General features: G+C 35.0%; 1 protein-coding gene across 1 annotated transcript; it reads left to right on the top strand.

Moving 5' to 3' along the window:
- Positions 1–777: 777 nt before the first annotated feature.
- LOC108374467 (glutamate receptor-like) lies at positions 778–23,629 on the top strand (the record flags this gene model as incomplete). Its single annotated transcript, XM_017630444.1, has 6 exons — positions 778–933; positions 5,450–5,652; positions 11,942–12,090; positions 15,239–15,492; positions 16,888–17,052; positions 23,365–23,629. Coding segments are annotated over exons 1-6 (1,192 nt in total), but the record flags the coding sequence as incomplete, so codon positions are not given.
- Between the last annotated feature and the right edge of the window lie 32 nt (positions 23,630–23,661).

Genomic DNA, 23,661 nt, shown 5'->3' with positions numbered 1-23,661 from the left:
TATGTATGTATCTATGCACATACATACATAAGTACTTAGGTATGTATATCAGCATTTTAGTTGAAAGTACGTTTTGCTCGTCGCTCTCTTCATCGCTCCACTACATTCCTGTCCTAAGTTTTTTTTAGATACCACAAATGCGCGATCCAGAAAATTCTTCTATCATTCTTGCCACAAATGTATGTTTTCTTCGAAAATACTCAAGTACTACCAGTAGAGTACTCTACTATCAAATACCTTTTACTCGCAGTAGTTGCGGAAGGCAAAGTAAATACTCTACGCGTGTTGCTATTGATCGGTAGTTTATGTACGCTTGCTGAAACTGGTTTATGCTTACTCATACTTGACCCGAACGATGAAAGTAGGGGATGGAAAGTATTTGCGCGGCGATCGGATGTCTTGTTGGGCCGTTTAAATGGAATTGCGCTGGAGTCTAATGCCTACATACAAATACATGGTAAGTGCAGCAATACTCACAAATTTACCAGCAAATTGCTGTGTCAGTTTTCAATATCTACGAACATTCAAACTCTTATCTCTGCTGTCACATCAAATCAAATGTCCAGCTTTACCAGCTGCCTACCATTCAAATGAACGAGCCTACAAAAATTGTTAACATAAACAAAACATAGCGACAAAACTTATATAAACAGTAAACCCTCGACACGATTTATAATGATGCGACCAACAAAGCGAACAAAAGCAAAAAATAAACAAACCAACAAACGCGTAGTATTCATAGCGGCAGCGGGCCGAGTTGTTGAAAGGCAAATCGGTATGAATTTGTACGGGCGCGTGACTGCGGTAGAGCACGACAATAAGGTAGTTGAACTTCCGGCACTTACACCGGCAGTACACCACACCGCCCTTCGAAAAACGCCGCCACAGCGACAACCGCAACAAAATCTGAATCACCGAATCTGCTGTCAGCGAGTAATCAACGAACCGTATCGGTTGGATTTGGGCTTGTTAGCTGTGGCGAACGAGCAAATAAAGAAATATTTATGTATGTGTGTGTGTGTGTGAGTGAGAGTGTGGGCAGGCAGGCTTGTGACATTCTGTGTCCCATTTAATACCAATATTTTCATATTTTGTGGGTAGTCGGCTAGAGCCCAGCGAGAAATTTAAGCGCTTAATACTCGTTTCTAAGAAAGAAAACTTCGCATCTCATCAAATAGCTGTAAAGGAGCTATAACTATGCTTAGGTCATTTCGAGATTCCGTTTTTCGATAGTGATTAAATGGTCATAATCTAGTTAGAACCGGCAATGATATCATCAATAGTGCTATGTTTGGTTTGCCATTTCATCATGAATATTTGGAAATTTATGATTGATTCAATCTGTTGCTCCACCGAAATACCTTGTTCAGAAATAAGGAAAAATTTTGCCTCCAAGGACAAGTCAATAAATAAAAATTCAGAGTTTTTCTCAGTGTTTGGTGTGCTTTATAGTCCAGTGGAGAGTGACTGAGACTAAAATTTTGCGCTTGTATTGGAAGCTCTGCAAGCGCTGTACACCACTGATATAGAGCCAAACGATATTATTTTCACTCCTAGCTTTCCGTCCAAAGAATACATTGCATTTTTGCCATACAACCAATCCAAATTGCACTGGAAAAAAAGTCGCTAACAAAGTAAGTGGATTGAGGACTAATATTTTTTTCCATCGTCCTGTGTGTTGCGACAAACACCATTTGCCTAACAATCGATGCCGCTAGCTTTACATAGTATATCTGCTGTTTAACCATAAGATCAGTTTCCCATCTCTTAAAATTTAGCTACAAATCATAATATTGAAATGTCGGTATTTTCAAAGACTATAGACAAACTATGAAAATAACAAATTTCGACGGTAAAACTGATGACGCATGATTTATAGACTTTTTCATATGCGTAAAGTATTTGGCCCACTGCGAACTCGGTGCCTCAAAGGTGTGTTTTTCAATGAGTCAATGTCTACTTCTGGCAATGAAAATTCATTGTGCATGCAATTTATACTGGCTGTACGGTAACAGAAGATATCATTAAAGTCAAAGTAAGAACCGTACGGCAGGTGGGCCATCAACACTCATTGGTTGAGTGCAAAAAAAAATAATTTTTTTTTACCATATTGAAAGACCATTTGTCGTTTTTCGTTGTTAAGTTTTACTTCTTTTGAAAGATCTACAAAGCTGATTGGCCTTTTCTTCCATACTCATAGGCATGTATCCAAATTAAGTCACCATGGCCGGTTGTTGTGTTCGATGCATTGCTGTGTTCGATGCCAGCCTTTTTTGAGTAATTGTAACATTAATTTTTATCCAATGCGTAAATGCATGCCTTTTCTATAAAGTGTGGCACTAATCTCATTGTGTGTCACATGAGTATCTTTAATTATTTTCCTGCGCACAGCGTCGATGTTTTCTGGCGTACAAAACGATATTGGACGACCTTCTTGATGTTAGTCGACGAGTGAAATACCACACTGCCACTTGATGATGTTTCATCATCAAAGGCTAGAAAAAAAACAAGTTCTTCGATGCACTATTGCTGTGTTGGCCCCCGTCGCAAATTGCAAAGAATCATCCAACGAAAATCTGCTTTTGAAATATTCCTTTTTTTCGTCCTCTTTAAATTTTGAAGTAACTTTTAACAAAAGACGACTGTCAAAATGAACTCGTTGGTGTTTTCGGGTGTCAGCTACCATTAATAAATGGGGCAGAATACGTACTTTATAACCACTTAAAATCTATGCAAAATAATGGAAATTGAAAGATTGTAATGTGATACATATCTAATTTGTTAATGAAAAATATAGAAAAACCCCTTATGCCGCTTCAGTGCCTATTGGCTAATTAAATTTGCAGCCTTCGTTATTGAAAATGGGCGCCCAGAAATATAACGGTTTTTTTTACAATTCTGAAGAAGACTTTATTTTACTAAAATCGAGAGATTGTATCATTCAATTATCTATTTAAGAGCAACATAATTTGCTATTCAAGAAAAATATTTATATCGAATTAAAGTGAATTTCAAATTTTAATCAATTTCGCTTTAATTAAAATCTTCTCGAAAGTCTTTATGATTCACTTACTTACTTCCTTAGTAGCAAAATTTCTACACTTCCGCAATACACTACACATACTACACACACACGTGCAAATTGAGCGAGTTTATAGAACTACTTGCGTAATATTCCCCATTCTGTTTAAAATTATTAATCACTGGCTATTATTTCACAAGCTGGTGTTGTTGTTGCTGCTGCTGCTGTTTGCTGCGTTGTATTTGTTGTGGCAAACAAAGTACGAGTGTTGAAATTCCATACTGTCATTTGTCGTTTGTCAGTTTTAATTGAATGCGATAAACTTGTATATAAGCTTGTTACTACATATGTTTGTGCATGCCTGTGTTTGTGCATGCATGTGTATTTATGTATGCATTTATATGCAGTATGTATTCGTGTGTTGAAGCACAATCATGCTTGCGTTTATTCGTGCACAGTCATGCCACTTAATTGGGTCAATATTAATACTTATATCATCATGTTGATAGAGTTACTACCAGCATTCGTTTAAACGTACATAAATACATAGCTATACATTTACGTTCTACACATGCACGTATACACTCAAGCATGTATTCAATAATGGTGCTAGGCCACCCCAAACATGATATGTGATGATTAGTGATGATATTCTAATGAAAATTATTAAACTCTGTTCTTTTCATTTATTGCACTTAAGCATCGAATATTATTGATTTAATTCTTTTCAAATATTTTCAGCTAGGATAGCCTCAATATACGGAGTATGTATTTGTATTAACCGATCTCAGTGAGAACATTCACAAGACTTGGTAGGCATCTGAAAATAAATCGCTCATACGCCCTGCCTTCCCATAGGCTTGATTCTGATTTTGTCACTTCAAACAGGGACGACGGAACGTTCATGATCGTTATATTAAAATGCATAATTTAACCGTTGAAATTCTTTTTATTATTATTATTTTTATTTCAATCAAATTTAATTGTTATTTTTGAACTTTTAACCGACTTCAAAAAAAGGAGGAGGTTATCAGTTCGTCGGAATACTTTCCTTTTATGTATGTTACCACATAACTTTGGACCACGTTTACCAGATTTCCATTATAATAAAGGAAAGTTGGTACCTCTGAGGTGGTCCCATACCAAATTGGTTTAGATCCCATCATTAGATCACGGTACTCTTAAATTTTTGAATTGAAATCGGTTCTGTTTTTTGCTTAAAAATTACTTGTTATTTTATCGATAAATTGGGTCGTTATTTTGGATTTTTTTTCCGATTATAACTTAGCCGTTGTTTTCAAAAATATATATTTTTTTTAATTATAAAGTATTTAAAAAGTCATAAATTCTAAAAATTATCCATTATTTTTAATCGAAAAAAATACAAATTTAATGGTTATTAATACTGGCAAAAATAGAAAAAAATTATGAAACAATTTTTTTTTCAAATGCTCAATATGTCCAGTTGTTCTTTCTAAATGCAGTGGTTACATAAGAATAATTATTAAATAATTGTGGTTACTCACATCCTTATATTCTTAGAAAAACTTAAGTAACTATTATTCTTTTTCTCTCTACATGCCGTAGCTCTACCAGTTGGTTCAAACTTACACCTAAATTCATAAAAAATAACGAAAATTTTAATTGCTTTATAAACTTAAAATTTTTATAAAAATGTTACTTTATCGATATCTTTAAATCTACTTTATTTTTTACGATGTGTTCCAGGCCGACGTTGATTTCATTGTTCATCCAGTGGTGCCAAGTCGAAGGATTTGATAACGGGAAACGCAAATGGTGTTAGGGATGTTTCGATCAATTTCTCTCTCTTGTCACAGGTATTCTTGTGAAGCTCGAATTTTCCTACCAAAACCGATTTTAAGAGGCATTCACAAAATGTTCACCTGTTCATATCGCCCTTTTCTTCTATTCGACGAATATTGCTGAGCCTAATTTCGAATCAGTCTGTGTTAATTTTTTGCTCGAGGGCGTGAACCTGGAGAAGAGTTTTCTGGGTCTCCGCTCAATCACACATCTCACAGCAAACCTATTTAAGGCCAAAATATCTGAACCGCTTACGAGTTGTCATAGATTTGCACAAAATTCCGACCTTTCACCTGAACTTTAAGGCGCTACGAATACTTTAAATTCGTCTCCCCTAGCTACTTTCCCTCTGTTCTGCAGTGTGCACAAATGTAATGGTAGGAAATACAGAAAACGAGAGCTAAAGATAATTATTGCAAAGAAAAAATAACAAGAACGGCATTACGAGTAGAGTTCAGTGAAGCAGTGAAGTGCATTGGGGAAAACAAATCTACACAGTCAACATAAATCTCATCAAGCGCATCACAAAGCAACAACAAATACAAATACAAAGCACAGCGGCACTTGAAGCAATACCACAATTCGAGTACGAAGGCCCAATAGTGGCAGCAACAACAGCGGAATGATTGTAGCAGCAACACTGATGGCAAAAGCAGCGGCAGCAGCAGCGGCAGCAACAGCAGCAACATTAGCACTTGGAGTGCCACAAAACGCATCAACATGAATAACAACATTGACAACAGTTGCAGCCTCAATACAATTACCATCAACACTCAAGTTAGTAACAGCAACAACAGATGGCATTAGTGAGTGGCGGAGGTCGCCAAAAGCAATTCATGGTAACGCAGACACAGCCATTGACATAGACATAGACATAGACATAGAGGCACAGTCACAGTCACAGACACAGATACGGATGCGAACTTAATGTGCGAGTACAACGTAATAGGAAAACAAAAACAAATAACAGTACAACTGACAATTGTTTTGTATGGAGTAGTCAAGAACGAAAAAAAAAACAAATAGTAACTACAACAACAAATAAAAATACAACAAGCAGATATTGCAGTGTAGAGCTGCTGTATAGTGCCACAATTGTGCTAGCTGGCCATGGAAGCAAAGATAGCAGCTTTTAAGTGTTTTGGGACTAAAATGTCGGACAAAATCGTATACACAACAACCAACCTACACAAATACATACATACATATGTATGTATATAAGAGCGTACGTATGTATGTATGTGCGGGCGTGTTTGTTTCGTTTTGGCAATTTCGCTTTTGTCTGCTGCCTGCTTAACAGTTGATATTATTGTTATTGTTATGCCAGCTGCTGAAGCACAATTCTCAAAATGGGTTTGCAATGAGCACCAAAGCGACACTGCAGAATCAGAAGCAGGGGCAGAAGCAGAAGCAGAAATGGTAGCAGCAGTCACATACTTAATCAGTGCTGCATTGAATAAATCGAATGAATCGTTGCTTTGGTTGATCCGCAAGACAGACGAGCAGCAAATCGAAAGCAAAAACATAGAAAAAAAGAAATAAAATGGTTCGAAAAGGAAAAAAAAAATTCCATTTGAAATTAGAAAATTTTCAACGACTCAGAAAGGAGAGATTAGAATAAAAAGCTGAAAAAATAACAACAACACGTCTTCTTCATGCAGTGGCAGTACAAACTACGGCTTTTGAAAGTCAATTACAATAGAGCTACTATGTACTATTATCTACATATAGCATTGGATGACTGCTTACGCTGAGCTGGCGGATATGTACAAGGACAATATGCCACTGACACGAGACTAACTATAGTTACATCCGCTCCACTTCTTTGTTTAGGTATGCTTTTACTTACTTTCTTAATTCTGAGCTGTCGCAGTGAGTGCATGCAATGAGCTAATTAAAGTGTTGTGGCTTTATAAAGCGATTTACTAATTGCTGCAAATCGAATTTTATAAAGATTTCATTAAATTATTACAATTAATATGTAAAATTAGTTAGATTTTTTTAGAATTTTTTTGAGTGTGTATTTTTAAAGCCATTAAAAATGCAAGTTTGAAGTTGCTAAAAATTCGCGTTGAGATTTTTATTTTGTTGAAGGCGTGTCGCATTTTCTTAATACAAAGTATTTATTTATTTTAAGGAAGAAAATACGAAAAAAAATGCGAAAACCCCATTGTAAGTCCTAGCTACTTCAAGCTTCCACTTTGGTGTGCTAAAATTTCATAGGCTGTAAAACAGCATACTTCAAAAAAAATCTAAAAAAGTTGAAAATTTGCATTTATTGAATTTCAATGAGTTATTCACAAAGTTTGGGAAATGAGCCGCTGGGAGGCATTTTTACTCTCACACACACATTCTCATTTTTGATCTCAAATTGTAACCATTTTGAATAAATGACCGACGAATTGAGCGAACGGTTTTACGTTACTAGCTTCTGCATAGTTTTCGCTCAGATATTACAGAAAAGATAGTTGATGGCGGAAACCGCAGTTGCTGTTTAGTTCGATCTTCATAGTCCCTGAGTGTTTGGAGTGTGTAATTCAATAGGCTGGCAACACGAGTCCTGCTTTGTATTCTACCGAAGCTACATATGTTTTAACGATATATAGCCCCTCCCTATGTTCAGTATCTATGTTTAAATGTTACTGGCATGAATAGTTAGGTATGTAGTCGGAGCGAGAGAAAGGCATCTAGTGCCTCATAAATGATCCTTTTTCCACGCCATATACAATTTTGCACCGATGAAAAATTTTAAAAGTTACTAATACAATCAACATACTCACTAAACTAGGGGTCAAAAGTAGTAAAACTGCGTTTTTTGTTTCGCTCTCTTGCATCAGGTTTTTTTTATAATGGACTTTAAATTTCAAAATTATTGTTACATACATATATCAAACAAATTATTTTAAAAATTTCAGTTCAGTGCAGAATAATAATATGGGTGTAAAATTAAGCAGAAAATTCCGTAGAATTTAATGAACGTTAAAAATTTAAGTTCACTTGGCCGAATAGGTATTGAAAATGCCTTTCTACTTGATTTTATTTTTTAAGCTAATAATGTTAGAAGGCCGAGGATGTGATCGTGTGTATATTTTTCCTTATACAAAATTTTTCAAAAATACTTACATAATTTGAAAAGGACTCTTCACTACCTATTTTTCCTTATGCGCCAAACAAATTTTAACCTTCTTAATTTTGCAGAATTTTCTCTTTTGGCACTTAGTTTCAAGAATATATGGTTTTTTTTTGTGTGTAGAATTGACTGTCACACGAAAATTTTCACGCGAGAATATCCACTAAAGCGTTTAAAAAAGTAAAAGATCTGATAGTGCAATAACTGCGTCACCTGTACTCGTTGATGTTGCTTGATTTTATCGATAGAATAGGTAAATTATTTAATTCGCTTGCAGCGTTTTTCCGTCCACAGTATTATTTCTTTACTTTTCTTTTGTTGAGTCCCAGTAGAATGCCATTCAAAGTTACCACCCATAAAGTCGGTGATACATCGTCTTCTAGGCGGTTTCTCTATTCGCAAATCAGGTGATTTTCTTTGAAGTCCTGCTTGCTTGAAATCTTGATTATTTAACCCAATTTACCATTTATAGACAATGGTAGCCAGTTCCCTCCAATACTCTGAAATCGGTATCAAATATAATTTCAATGCCAATAGTTGTTTTATTAAGTAATATCGCTTGCGCGTATTTATATAGATCACAAAATACTAAACTAACAAATACTAAGCGATATGTACGCGTGTAAGCATTCAATGTTAACTCTTTTCAAACACCAAATAATTATCACATTTCCAAGGTTTTCCTAAGCAAACAACTCGATGGAATGTGCCTCTTCTTCAGTTAACGACAGCACTGCACACTTCTTAGGAAATTGTCAATCCAAACTATTTGTCATATTATGCTTGCGAGCACTATCAGACAGACAGACAGCTGAATAGCGCAGAGAGCCCCAAAAGTCTGCAAGTATGTATAAGGAAATCAGTAACGCAAATTTCAAATCGATTTAGCAAGTAGCACAGTGGCTGCGGATTTTGTCAATATGTGCCTGAATTTTTTGCAAAGGCTACTGCTGTGTGTTGACTGATGTGTTCAAGCTTATCTAAACAATTCATGGTTATTTACTCGACTACAAATGCAGGCAGTGGCATTAGAGCCAACGTATCCTCCACGCAAATAAATGCTCATTCGTCTAAATAAAGCGTACATGCTTTTGCGAAAACATGCAAACGCTTTTGCACAAGCAAGAAAACGAAGCCGAGTTTCATTCCACTAAACAATCGTATGTTTACATTTTTGTGTCTATTTTTATATATGTATGTACATATTAGGGCATTCAATTGCGAGATTGCGGGATCCCGGACACTTTTCCATGTCCCAATATCCCAGGATTAAAGCTCCGGGATCGATCCCGAGGTTTTAACTGTGTTATTTACGAAATAGAAGAGATGTTGAAAACAAAAACAAAAAATGAGATTTACAGTACACCAAAATTTTAATTCAAAGTGAACTTGAGCCATTTGCACTCCGACGCGAATTTCAGAACCTGCCTGAATAACTGTACTTGTTCGAACATTTGGTGGAAAATGAATTTAGGAAGGGATTTTTACAATTAATATAGATATTTAAGAATACTATAAAAATATTTAGACATTGAATTACGGACACTTTTACTAGGGTGCATTATGCTCCCTGTAAGACCAGAAACGGTGACAATGAATCTGTGTGTTTTAAAAAAGGCCAACCTACTGTTAAATGCAAATGTTGTGATGAAGTCGAATTCCCGAAAAATCACGGGATTGTTAAAATGCTTCGGAATTGAATGCTCTAGTACATATGTGTGTGTGTGTGCTCTGACATGCTGCCTATGTGGCCGTGACACCGACTTTCGGTTCGTCAATAATGTGCGTACTTTTTTTTTTTGCTCTGCTGCTACACTCAAATGGTATCTAAGGGCATACAAGAGAACATGTTTTTCTTCATATGTATGTAAATAGATAACCTAGTAAATGTATGCACATTAGGGTGGAGCGGAAATAATAACAAAATGCATTTAAACGTCACTAGAACGCTACTAAATGTTTTAAGTCTCTACGAAGTATCGCCGATATTCTTTTTTTTGTCAAGGTGTCACGCATTTTATTCCATAAAAAGCAGGTTTGGCAATTTTTTATATCGAGAAAATGAGCAATACTTTCAGCAAAAAAAAAATAAATAAAAGTAAACATCAAGGGTAAGTCTAAGCAACTTCAAACTTGGACTTTAAATTTAATGACCTGCCAAACTGCATACCTAGAATTTTTCTAAAAAGTGAACTACGTCATTTGTTTAGAAATTACAAAAATCTCAAAATATCAATCCAAAGAAGGAGGCAGAAAACAGTTTTAGGACTATTCTATTGACATCCACAGCAACGATGCCACGACTATTAGAACTTCGAAACACAGAATTTTTTGTTCCCGCTCCACCCTAATACAAATGCCACTCATACGCTTCGAATAACTACAGAGGATATGCGTATATTGCCTGTGATTTTTCGTTGACACAATTTTTTTTTTATATTCGAAATTTCCATTTCAATCTAAGCCACAATTTATGGTTAAGTCCCAAAAGGGATTTTCTGCTTACATTCATGTATTGACAAATACTTCTGCAACTACACTCACACTCACACTCACACTTACACATTAAGCGCCTGACATTTTGCACATTCGAATGGCGGCCATTTATAGCAGCGAACAATCGACCGAAACCAAGTGAACGCAGTGCTGCACTCTAAGCTGCCGGCCATTTCGAATCGTAACAAATTGCTATTGGGATCGTTTTCGGCATGCTCACTCGATATTTAATTTCTTTTATTTTTTACTACATATACCGCATGCATGTATGTGTGTGTAGTTAGGTTAAGTACTGCGTAAAGAAATATGTATGTGGTTTTTACTTATTTAATTTTAATAGGTTCTTATTTTTATTTTCTTTTAATTTTTTCTTTCCTCAACAAGCACTCTACATACATATTTATGTACATACGCTTGCTTTTGGTAGCTAGCTTGACTTTTGCTTTTTCAATTGATTGCTAACAATTACAAGTCCACATATCCGTGTGCCAGTATACGCCCGCCCATGCTAATCTCAGTCGATCAGCTACGTCAATCAGCACTTGACTTGCAATCAAGCAGGATTCTCCGCAATACTGCTCCTCTACTTAGGCTGACTCGAAGTGAAAGCAAAACTGTAATTGCTGTATTCACCGAATCAATGACTACGTACATATGTATGCATTGTTTGCTTGTGTATGTACATATTTACCAACCATAGCATTATAAGCATTTGCTTGGCTGCTTTGCAATAAGCGTACGCAGTTGTTGTGTCATTTTCGCATTAGCTTCGGTTGGTTACGTATACGCAATGTAGTACTTTACCTACAATCACACTTAAGTGCGAAGATGTGTATGTATTTACGTTAGAGTGTAGCGCAAAAACGAAAGAAATATTTCGTGTGTAAGTCGATTTTGATCAAGCACTGTGAAAATAAGGGGAATCTAAAACACTTTCTTTGTAGCAGCCCGCAGAAACAATTCAATCGAAATGATCTATTTTTCTCCATTTTTTATGGACGACTGATACACCATTGTAAAGCATTTAACAAATGTTTATGAGTTAGAATATGTAGCTGAAGTTCATTGTGTTTAGCAGAAGCTTTAATTTTCAAAATGCAGTCAAGGGCAAGAGATGATTTAACCTCAAAGCGCAGGAAAGACTTGAATCCCGCCTTACTGGCGGGAAGGATTTGGATTTTCGCATAAACTGCCGCTTAAAAAATTTTGGGAATTTTTCCATTAGCACAGAAAATCAGACGCCATGGTCGACTGGTTAGGTGTGCGCATAGCCACTGGGCAGGTCGATAAAAGGTCCGAGCAACATCCAAAAAGGCATCCAAGGTCACCCTATCCAGACGATGAACCATCAGTGTTACCAAGAAAGCTAAGGGGAGTCCGAAAATTTCGAGCTCTTTAAATGGATTTTAAACAGAACTTTCCGAATATGAGCTTCCCTTATAATTATTCACCATTTTACTTACTTACAGTCAATTTGTTCGTCTGCGTTTCAATTATGCTGAACTCTCGGTAGTCCTTAACTACATCAAAGTTACAACTTCCAACAGTGATATGTGTCCCAAACTGCGAGGACCGACCTCTTTTCTATTCTATCAGCGCCGTACTTGTCCTGTATATGGTGCCGTGGAAAAGGTTTATTCCGCGGTAATTTTCGCAAAACGGCGGGTTCTCTTTTCTTGTGTGTTATGAAAAGTACAGTTAGACTCCTATATCCAAGGATATATTCAATAGTCCGAATTCTGAAATACTTGGGAAATTCTGTAACGATTTCTTTACGAGCTTTCAAAAAAAAAAAAATCGTAAAGAGGGGCTGGCATGGACTCGTTAAGAAATTTCTGTATATTTTCCAAAATAAACTTGTAAGAGGTTTCTTCCCATCGCAGCGTTATTATTATTACTTTAACGGTATTCTTCCGAGAATTCGAAAACAGAATTGAAGTGTTTAACGTACATTTCATTTAAAAACACTCTCCAAAAATATGAGAGGGAAATGACACATTACTCTGAAAGTATGCTTTCCTGGGTAGGTGTTTAAAATCAACTGCAAGATTTTGTATTTCTCTTTGCCCCATACGAAGGGATGCGGTTTAATGTAAAAAAGTACTTAATATATTTGCACAAACATGCCTACATACATACATAAGTACTTGACTGAAGCCGACTGCTTCAAATCGTTTTATTTTATTTTATGCTTTCTTATGTTGCAAATCCAATTTATTGCAATCTTTTTATGCTCCTTTCTTACTTGCTTACTCTAGAGCCGCTGTAACTGATTTTTCATCACATTTACAACTACATAAATACCTATGTACATACATATATCTACGCATTTGTATACATGTACATACATACATACATATATATACTATTCAATGCTTTTTCACATTATTGACATTTACGAGCGCCACATTTGATGACGTTAAAAAATATGTATGTATGTATAAATGTGTATCAGTATACACGCACAAAATATGTTTCGGTAAAAAATGATTTGCGAAGCGAATTTTATTAGAAATTTATGACAGCTGATATGATGTTCAGTTTTTATTTATTTATTTTTTTCATTTATTTTTTTTTTACTTTTATTTCTATTTTCATTTACATTTTATTTGCACTGTAATTGCATTGAATTAAAATGAACTTCAATCGAATCGATGAAGCGTAAATTCATTTTATTGATGAGCAAAGTTCCACAAAATTGTTATTGCATGGATATGGCTTAATACAAACATAAGTTGTGTATACGTTTATATGTTCTTACATACATACTCAGATCCATGCGTATACAATATTTTCACATGCAGCTGCTCGCTTCGGAAAAAATTTAATTTTTATAAAAATGAATAATACTAAAGACTATGCATATAACATAGTAGGCGGCCGTCATATCCAAGTAGTTAGAGTTTGAAATTTAGGTGACGCTTTTTTGCATTCTTTTGTAGTTTTCTGCAATATTTCAAACTTGGGTTTATATGTGTTTTATTAGAGAATGAACTGGATTTTCATTGAAAACTCTTGAAAATAAATAAATAAATATGGGTGGCAAACAATATCACTTTGAAATGGGGGTGCTATTGATATGACCGATACTGACATTTAAAAAAATAAAAAAAAATGTTTTTTCTGAAGCGTTCGCCCATCGAATGACCTCCGCGTGGCAGAAGGCAAAAAAAAACGCTTCTCATAAAAACCATCAGTTCGAAGGCGAAGCTACGTAAACAGGCACCTAATGTACATTAAGGTGGTCCAAAAGTGCATGTGAGAGAAAATCGAGGTCTGTATTATTATGCTCTCACTACCTAGGATTGTTCTATATCGGAAAGTTAACCCCTGCTTTTTTTAAATCAAAAAATATTTAGAGGTCGCACAATGCGCTCAAAGTTGCCCATGTATTTTTCGTATGAATGGTGTAGAATTCTTGAAAAGATATATTTTTCGATCGGAAAACGCTGTTTTACTTCAAGATACTTTACTTTCAATAATAATACAAAATTTTTTATTTAACGATTTTTTAATGGTAACTAGTTTTTATATGTTCCCAAAAAACTTCAAAAAATGCAGTGCGGAGACCCATAAGAAATAGTTAATAAATATCAAGAAAAGGTTAAGCAAATAATTGGATATATAATTTTTTTTTGTTTGTTTGTAAAATTTATTAGAAAAAGTTGTCAGGGATCTTGCATAGGTAAGTAACCTAAAAATAATTAAATAATAGCAAAAGTTCATATTGATCAACTACTAGCATTGCAGTTCACCACTTAGAGACCAGCTTTGCACTGTTCGCCTTGTCCCATAAAACAGTGCGACCAGATAATACAAATATTCTCTTACAAATGTAGAATTGCCAGACATATAAAGTACTTATTCGAACGTAATTCTGCTACAGATATTATCTTTCCATATGAAACACATGGAAAATTTTGAGCGGCCTCTAAAAATTTTTTGATTTTAAAATAAAAAACAGGGTTATAATTTTTTTCGGTATAGAACAGTCTTCGAGGGTGCGACATTAAAATTGGGACTTTACTTTTTTCCACATGCATTCTTTTGGACTACCCTAATGTCCATACTCAGCGCCTGGCGAAGAAGCAATCAAAGTTTGATCGTTTGAAACCTACATACATAGTTGGTATATAAAAAAAATAGATATAAAGACGCATATCTTCGCCATACTTTAAGAGTTTAGTTATATTTTAGACTCCTTATCAGGCTTTTCAATTTTGTGTTAGAGTCTCATAAAACGTGAGTTTTGAATTAATTTTTGTTATTATTAAACGAGCGTTGCTTTAATGTAGGTCACAAGAGGCAGTTAGTCTGTCCCTCTCGCTTCTCCCCTTCTTTCGCTTGCTAGAATATAGACAAATAAATTCCTTTACTATCAATTTGCAAGAAAGAAACAACAAAGCAATTTCTATGGGTACTAAGTTGTCTTGCCTTAACGTATATCGAAATTACTTTCTATGACAGTGGAACTAGGAAATTCCAGAAAATTTGTACAATTCGTTTTTATTTAACGAATTCCTGCAAGGAGCTTTGCTCAGTCCTTTGCAAGTTTCTGCTCAAATAAATAAAAAGTTTTTATAGCCGGGTTGTCATTTGTTGTTAAAGAAATATGTATGTATGTGGCATAAATGGCATTACCCTAAATGACATTTTCACCAAGATATATAGAATAAACTCTATTTGTTTTAATATAATGGCATATCCATTTATAAATGTATTTATTCACTCACACTTAAATCTATTCTTCATTTGCTATCTTTTAGGACTCTTGCGACTGCAACAAATTTACCAAGGACTCAAACCGGGCAACGAGTCATTTCAAGTGGAGATGGTTAAACGTATTGCCAACATAACAATGGCCATCGACTTTCTGCATACGCTCGAGGATTTGGGACGCTTCAACAACAAATACATTGTGCTCGATTGTCCAACGGAAATGGCGAAACAAATACTCATACAACATGTGCGCGATATATCGCTAGGACGAAGGACGTATCATTATTTGTTAAGCGGTTTGGTAAGTGAAGTTTTTGGCATACAGACAAACATACAAATAGAGATAATAAATATGCGCATACACACAAACGTGCATACATTCCTATATGTACATATTTATGTTTATGTATATAAATTTCTATGAAGCCACAATGCTCTTACATTTAAAGCCAAGTAAATACATAAATCGTTCTGCATGACTGCCAAACCACAAATGAACAAAAGGTGAATGTGTGCACACTTACACGGGCATATCACTACATACAAATACGTAAAGCGAAAGCAAAAGTTGGCAAGCATGTAGGTACTAAATATTTGAAGTTTGTGATGGTGATGCTGCTGGCGGCGCACAGTGGTTAAAAACTTGCATTTAGTGTTCACAATTCATCAGAGCCAGCATTTTTTATTCAATTTGATATTTTTTTTTCCAAAAAAAGAGGAGTGGAGCCCGATTTTTGAATTTTTGTTTGTTTTGATTAAATTTTTTAGTGCAAAAAGCAGAAAGAGTAGCAATTTTGAATAAAAATGCATTCTCCTGTTCTAGTGGATAAATGTTAGATGATACAAACTAGTTGAAAAGAATTGTAGGGTTCCTTCAAAATGAAAAAAAAAATCACAAAAAAAAATTTGGAATGTTATAAAAAAAAAATTCATACAAATTAAAAAAAAAAAATATATCACTAAATTTTAGTATAACAAAGTGCAATTTGCAAGTGGCTAAGAGGTCGCTTTGATTTTTAATAATTTTTTCGCTAACATTTCGAGCACATCTGCACGCTAAATGGGAAATAAAAGTTTATTCTGTTGAACATTTTTTTTATAACATTTCATTTTATTTTGAATTTTTTTTTTCGTTTTGGCAGAACCAATTGTGTTCATTTAAAAAATAAAACAAAATCAAACTGAGTGAAAAATGAAGGTTCCAGTAAATTGTGCACACAAAATGTCAATTTTGAACCACTGTGCAGTGATGGTCTACATTAGTTTCGTTTGTTTTTACGACTACCTCTCTCTCTCTCTCTCTCTGTTGGTATTATTTGTGCGGGCGCCCACAAAACGATTTGTGTGGCTTTTTTGGTTTGCTCAGCGGTTTCGATGTTTGAAACCACATTAATAACCAATTATCCATGTTGTACGTGTTGTCATTGGGTCGAGCGTTACGTGCCAATTTTTGCTTAGCAAACTGCCAAAAGTCACGCTGAGTCGTACGTATGTATGTATGTATGTACGCGAATTTGTGTTGCGCATTTATCCGATTTGTATACCTATGCGCATGCACGGCAATCGGTCGTGATTTCATTTAAGTATTTTATTTTTATTGGCCACAGCTAGATATGTAGATACATACAGCTTTGTTTTACTTAGAAACTTCTTTTTGCACTTTTTCAAACTACTATTTTGATTGGATCTGTTTCAGGTAATGGATGATCGTTGGGAAAGTGAAATCATCGAATTTGGCGCCATCAATATAACCGGATTTCGTATTGTTGACACTAATCGCCGGTTTGTACATGATTTCCTTGACAATTGGAAGCGTTTGGATCCGGCGACATCGATGGGCGCGGGCAGAGAATCAATATCGGTATGCATACATACAAACATACATACGTAAATACATATGTACATATTTACACATAAGTAATACAAATATTTGCTTAACAAAAATGCATGCATGTAAAACGATAACAACAATGTGCCTGAAGCGTTAAGCCACAGGCATTTGATGTCATGATTCTATGAAAGCCTGTATACACATGTCCTTATAGCCAGTGTGTGTATGCGTAAATATGTATAAACACGTGTGACATAAAATTTTGATTTCACAAGCTTCAAGTCACATAGGCATACTTTTGCATACTTAAGGGAATATATGAATAAAGCAAATAATTGAGTATAGCCACCCAGCAGTGAAAGGTATGTAATGTAATGTAGTAAAATGGAGCTTACCGAAAACACAGAATGACACTTTTATTTCAAATTGCCGTTTTAAAGTCGGTTAAATCGAAGAACGGTTTATGTAGTCGTACGATTCAATTCTTTTATAGTTTTTGTACTCTCGTAAATTGATCTAAAAAATTTAGGAATCAACATTTTATTTTTCCTCAATTGATGCATACTGATCTAGGCTTTGTTCTAGAAAATCTATTAAATTTGAAAAAAAACACAGCATTTCGCAAATATGTAACCATTTTCCTGAGTAGGGCTTAGAATTTATGAAATTTCCGTTGAATGCATATTTCGTTGTCTAGATAGCTTTTGCATAAATCTTGATATAGAAACCGGTATGAACAAAAATTAATTACAAAAAAAAAATTTTAATTTCAATGGTTGTTAGATCGCAGAGTTTTTTTTTTCTTTACAAAAATTTAGTAAAAGGCGTTATTTGAAGATCGACCTATTTCCTGACGATTTCTGTCTGCATCGATTGCATTGGTCAACGAAATTGCACTTTTGGCCTGATTTTTTGAGCATTCAGAAAAGCTCTCTGACTGCAACTTCTGCCAGAGTTTTTTTCAAATTAGGATCTTAATAAGATTAGATTAGCTACACTGCCCGAAAAAAGTTGGGCGCAGAGAATTTGTTTGCAATTTTTATTATATTTTTTTATTAGATAATTTAAATTTTTTAATAAAATACTGTTCATACTACAACAAAAAAACATAAAAATATAATTTCTAAGTGTTATGAAAAGCTCAGGAAAATTCTGTAAATTTTCACACAAATTTTCAACTTTTTAATCAGCTTATTTAGAATTTTTTTGAGTACGTAATTTTGTAGCCCGATAAACTTTATTCTAACAAAGTGCAGGTTTGAAGTAGCTGGGACTAACGGTTGATTTTTGGCAAATTTTTTTACGCAGTCTCTTCCATACAAAAAAATTTTTAAAATACTTTGTATGGAAAAAATACGAAACACCATGTGTCATATTTTCTTAACTAGAGCTGATACAGAAATTTTAATCACAGATTTGAATTCGTCATTCAAAATTAGGCTAGCATTATATAATACAACCTAATCGTCTGAAACGCTGTTGTGCGGTGTTATTTATATTTTGATTAGTATCATTCAAAAATCTATTTTTTTATTTCGATCTGGCATCTTTACTTTGATTCAGACTGCGGTAAATTTCGCATAACTGTATTGGTTATCGGGGACATAATTTTTTTTACCAAATAATATCGAGCCCCAAATGCCAAAAATATGTAAGCGACAGTTTTTTTTTTCAAATTTTCTTTTTGATGCAGAAATATTCCTAGAGCATCTAGATGTAAATGTCGCTTACATCTTATTGGTTTTTAGGGCCAAGCATAGACTACCGAGTACGCGAAGGTTAAATACTGCGCCCAAAACTGTACCGAAAAACCTCAATTTTAAAAGCACTAACGATGGCAACTGTTAATTTTATTGCTATTACCTACGTTTTCCTCGTTCATCTTTCAAATACCTTTGGTCGCTAGTTAACTTAAAAATTCCCAAATACCTCCAAGTGGACCCAAGGCTGTAGTCACATAACCAGGAGCCGAATCCCTTACTAATTAACCGAGATTTCATTTTTGCCTGTACACTTTGACACTTCTTGTGCAGTAGCTGGTTTGTGTTTGAAGTTGTTGAATTAGTCAGCTTCATACCAGTCAACGAACTAGTCAACATCCGCATCAGTCTCATATCAGTAATTCTACTGTACTTTTTTTTTATTATTTAGGTTGAATTTTCACTCCAGGGTACTTACATATGTAAATATATATGTATGTATGTAAATAGAAATTATTTATTTACATGAAAATGCAAAACGCCCCAAAAACATGCTCCCGAACATACTTGCAAGTCTTTGAAAACATATTCATAACAAATGTCAGGCGCCGCACTCTCGGCTCAACTCAGCTCAGCTCAGCTCAGCTCAAGCAGCCAACCCAACCCATTCGATTTCTATCGTGCTTAACGTAAACTTCTCATGTTTGTATTTGTTTTGTACTTCCGCCTTTTTGTTTGTTTCTGTCATCGTTGTGCTCTTCTTGTTATTATTATTGCATTCATACATATTCTTATTATTATTTTGTTATTTGTTATGCTTTGACAGGGTAAATGTGGCGATAATGTCGATATAACACACAGATAAAGCTGGCCGCACACGCGCCCCAACACTGATACACTGACACCAGTACAAGCGTGCACTCAACGCCCAAAATGTTAAAAAGGGTGAAAGTTGTGCACAAATGGCAAACACGAACACACACACACACAAAAAATATGAGAAGTGTCAAAGTTTTTCCGCACGTACATCGCCGCCCTTTTTATTTGACGACTTTAGCTTTGGCTTTGGCTTTCCGCAGGCGGCATTGCATTTTGATGGCACACCTAACGATATGTAAATCGTAGATAATCCCCACATTATTCCCATTCCAAAAGCCATAATGCTAAAAGCGTGCACGGAAAACGATTGAGTGAAATGATATTTTAAAAATAAACCTGCTGAATTTGTTTTTTTTTATGGAGATGAAAGCTGGGGTCATTAGATTGTATTTTAACTGTGATGGAAATTATAGAAAATACATACATATATGATAGGAGAAAATTTTCCACAATTTTTCACTAATATAAAATTAGTTTCTGTACGTATGTATGTATCTGAATAAAAACCCGAATATTCGGATACCCGTACTACCGCACAGTGTGTTGATATTCGGATATCCGAGTAATGTATAGATATTCGAAGACCAGTTCGAAGACCAACCGAAAACGAATACAAAGAAAAATAAAAGGAAGTATACGGCGACAAAGATCAAGACGAACGCGAAGACCATCATCGTAGCAAGCTCTTTTGGCGCCCTAGGCAAATTTCAAAAATCTTCAATCCATGGTTAAGTTAGGCCGCTTGAGTCAACATTAAATTTTTTGCCTGCGAAGTTTTAGTTACGCGATCAATTTTTGAAAATGAACTTTTGGTCAAGAAAATGTTTGCAATATTAAATAGTGACAGGATTGACTCTGATAATTTCTAGTAATATAAATAGTTGATAAACAGTGAATGGTAATAATTAACCATTCGAAAAGACTTACCCAATAAGGACTGAAGAAAGTACTTCCCTGCATGCTTCCTAGAAAGGGATTGCCTATTTACAATTTACGCGAATGTAGCATTATATATAGGATTCAATAAGCATTTTAAGGCTCAATAAAATATATTTGATCGGAACCTTAAATATTTAAATTCCTTAAAGAAATATGATTTTTATGAACTAAAAACAGACTTAAAAAGAACTTCTTCAAAAGACCTTCAGAATTACTTACTCCTACAAAAGCTCTTCTGGAAGCTCTTCTTTGAGTAGCGAAAGCAGAAGCCCTTCAATATGCACCACTGCGTACAAAAAAAGATGGAAGGCATAGTATGTGAGACCCCTCAGCTGTGTATCTGTTCAAGAACTTGCACTTTTTTTTGGCATTCGCCCGAAGATACAAAAGGTTGTAAGTGTTCGTAAAAATTCTAAGAAATCAACCGTAATCTCTAGTGATATCTAATCTTGTACTTTATTTTACTAGAATTTAATGGGCTACAAAACTGCATACTCAGAATGTAATTGAAAACATGAAATTTTTACGAAAATTTTTTTAATTTTTTTTTTTTAATTCAATAAATTTTTAAGGCAGTGTCGCTCGATTGGTACATAGTCAAAATATTGGCACAATACAGCAATCTTCTATTGAGGAATTTCAACAAATTATTTGTCGTGATTCGAATAAAGAAAAATATTTGGGTATTCACACAATTGGGATACGATTTGCACCACCAAATTTCGGCAAATACCCAATCTTGTAACACTGCCTTTAAACTTGTATTTATACGGATGTTGTTAAAGAATGAACTATGAAAAACTAGCCAAAATTAAGAAACAACAAAAATAATGTGGGACTTGTCAAAATTTGGTGCGGCTATAATTTTTTCGACTACTGTACATAAGTTGACTATGATTACTCGGCCGTGCTATCATAGTAGCACAATGCCACTAATATTTGACTTACAAACAAAATATGGGCAGGAATTTCAAAATTTCAACCCGGTTTGTGTGAAATATTTTATTTTTTATTAGTATTTTTCTTTTAAAGCTAAGAAGCCTACATTGGCTTATAAAGCGTAACTCCCAAATATTGAAATACTACAAGGATTCTAATCGCCTCGCCTAAAGAGGAAGCCAACAAAATATCTTCTTAACTGATTATGCGCACTGATCTCGCACATGAAATGGGTGCATTCCATAAAGGCCAATGAAAAAATGACTTCATACTTTTATATATACATATATGTTGAGACAAATAGTTTGCTAAATGTATTACATACAGATTGCAATAAAAAAAGGATACAAAAAAAAATTGTCTTTAAGGAGTTAAATAATCCTGGTTGAAGAAGAATTTTGACAGTAAACAGGCACCCCTAATATAGTTTATGAAGAGAGTACCACCAAATTTCTTCATTTTAAGACTTATAACATTTTTCTCATACAGAGACCTTTTTCTAGAAGGCCACCAGGGTGCTGGACTAGGGTAATTATTATAGCAAACCTGCACTAGTGTCGGAAGGCTGGGCAACTTCACTCTAAGGGAAGTTAGTTAGCAGCAGCCTCTCTTGCAATTGAGCTAGTATCCATTGTGACCACTACCATAGTCGCCGTTACTTCATTAAGTTTGACTTCTATTATACTTATCTCTCCTTCAAACTGAAGTGACACTGCGGTCTCATTTAGGGACTCCAGTTCAAGGTCCCTCTGTACTTCATCAGCACCTGAACTGTTTTGTTTCCATCAATTTAGCGACGTTTATCTGGGTGAAGATGTATTTATCTGAGGGATCAGGTCTTAAGCTTTGTTCTGTCACGCTTCCCCAATTCATCCCATCGGCTGTTGGAACTTCTATTCTTACGGGAATGATTTTTTTTATAGTCCCGGTAGATAACCCTCCGATTAATTGGTCATATATTAGAACCATATAAATTTTTTTTCTGTGAAGGGTATTCACGCTATTCGTAAATATGTATTCCAATAAAATACTTATAATTACAATTCTGTAATTAAGAAGCTATTTAGCTCAATTAAAGATTATAATTACCTAGTAAATATAATGACATTTACATAATAGCACATCTCCCTTTATAAGCAATCATAAGTTAAACTGAAAAAAACACGTGTACCTACACCTAAAAGTTTTTGTTTCTTTTTGATGCTAGAATCTCGGCAATATTTTTTAATATATTTAAGCAGAAAGAACGTCATACTAAATCTACATAAAAACATGAAAATAAAACAAAAGCATGCTAACCAACGTACATACATACTTACATCATACACACATACGAAAGAAAAAACACAAAAAAAAAAAATTCTACAATATTCCCACGAGTAAGCACATGCGTACTTATGTACATATGTATGAAAGAGTAAACACAAAAATCTGATATTAAAAGGCACTTAGAAGCGTAGCTCGATGTGACCATAAGTCGACCATGGCTGCATTAGCAATTTACATACACACTCACAATTATTTTAAACACAATCCAAGTTTATACATGCATACCTGTGTAAATACACATACATATATGTATATAGGCAAACATGTTTTTCATTATAAACATATGTACACATCTATGTTCTTACATCCATTTGTGTATATTTACACCTCTGTTGTCATGTTGTCCAGCAAAACAAAAGCGCCAAGTAATATGCTCATTAAATGTTAACATGTCCTTCCGTTTCCGCTACGTCAACCAACAAGAAAAACAAAAAACAAAAAAAAAAAATGCAACCTAACACTCCCACGTAAATATGTATTACAAAAACCACACTTCTTTACCTCGCCCACTTACCACTTACATATTTACAATATCGTTTTCTAACTCGACCTACAGGCACAGGCCGCCCTCATGTACGATGCCGTTTTCGTTCTCGTCGAAGCTTTCAACAAAATTCTGCGCAAGAAACCCGATCAATTCCGCAACAACATCCAACGTCGAGGTCAACAAACACTTATGGCAGCGGCCTCCACGTCCATTAACGGTACAATGGGCATGACAGGTGGCGGCAATGCTGGCGGCATGGGCAGCGGTATCGGCGGCAGCGGTATCGGCGGCGGCGGCGGCGGAGGAGGTATTGGCCCTGGTGGCGGCAGTGGCGGTAGCAATACGCCGCGGGCACTCGACTGCAAC

The sequence above is a fragment of the Rhagoletis zephyria genome, unplaced genomic scaffold, assembly GCF_001687245.7.
Source record: "Rhagoletis zephyria isolate East Lansing unplaced genomic scaffold, Rhagoletis_zephyria_1.1 Rzeph_scaffold_07740, whole genome shotgun sequence".
NCBI lineage: Eukaryota > Metazoa > Arthropoda > Insecta > Diptera > Tephritidae > Rhagoletis > Rhagoletis zephyria.
The sequence above is the reverse complement of the archived record's forward strand: the minus strand, read 5'-3'. Positions and strand labels throughout refer to the sequence as shown.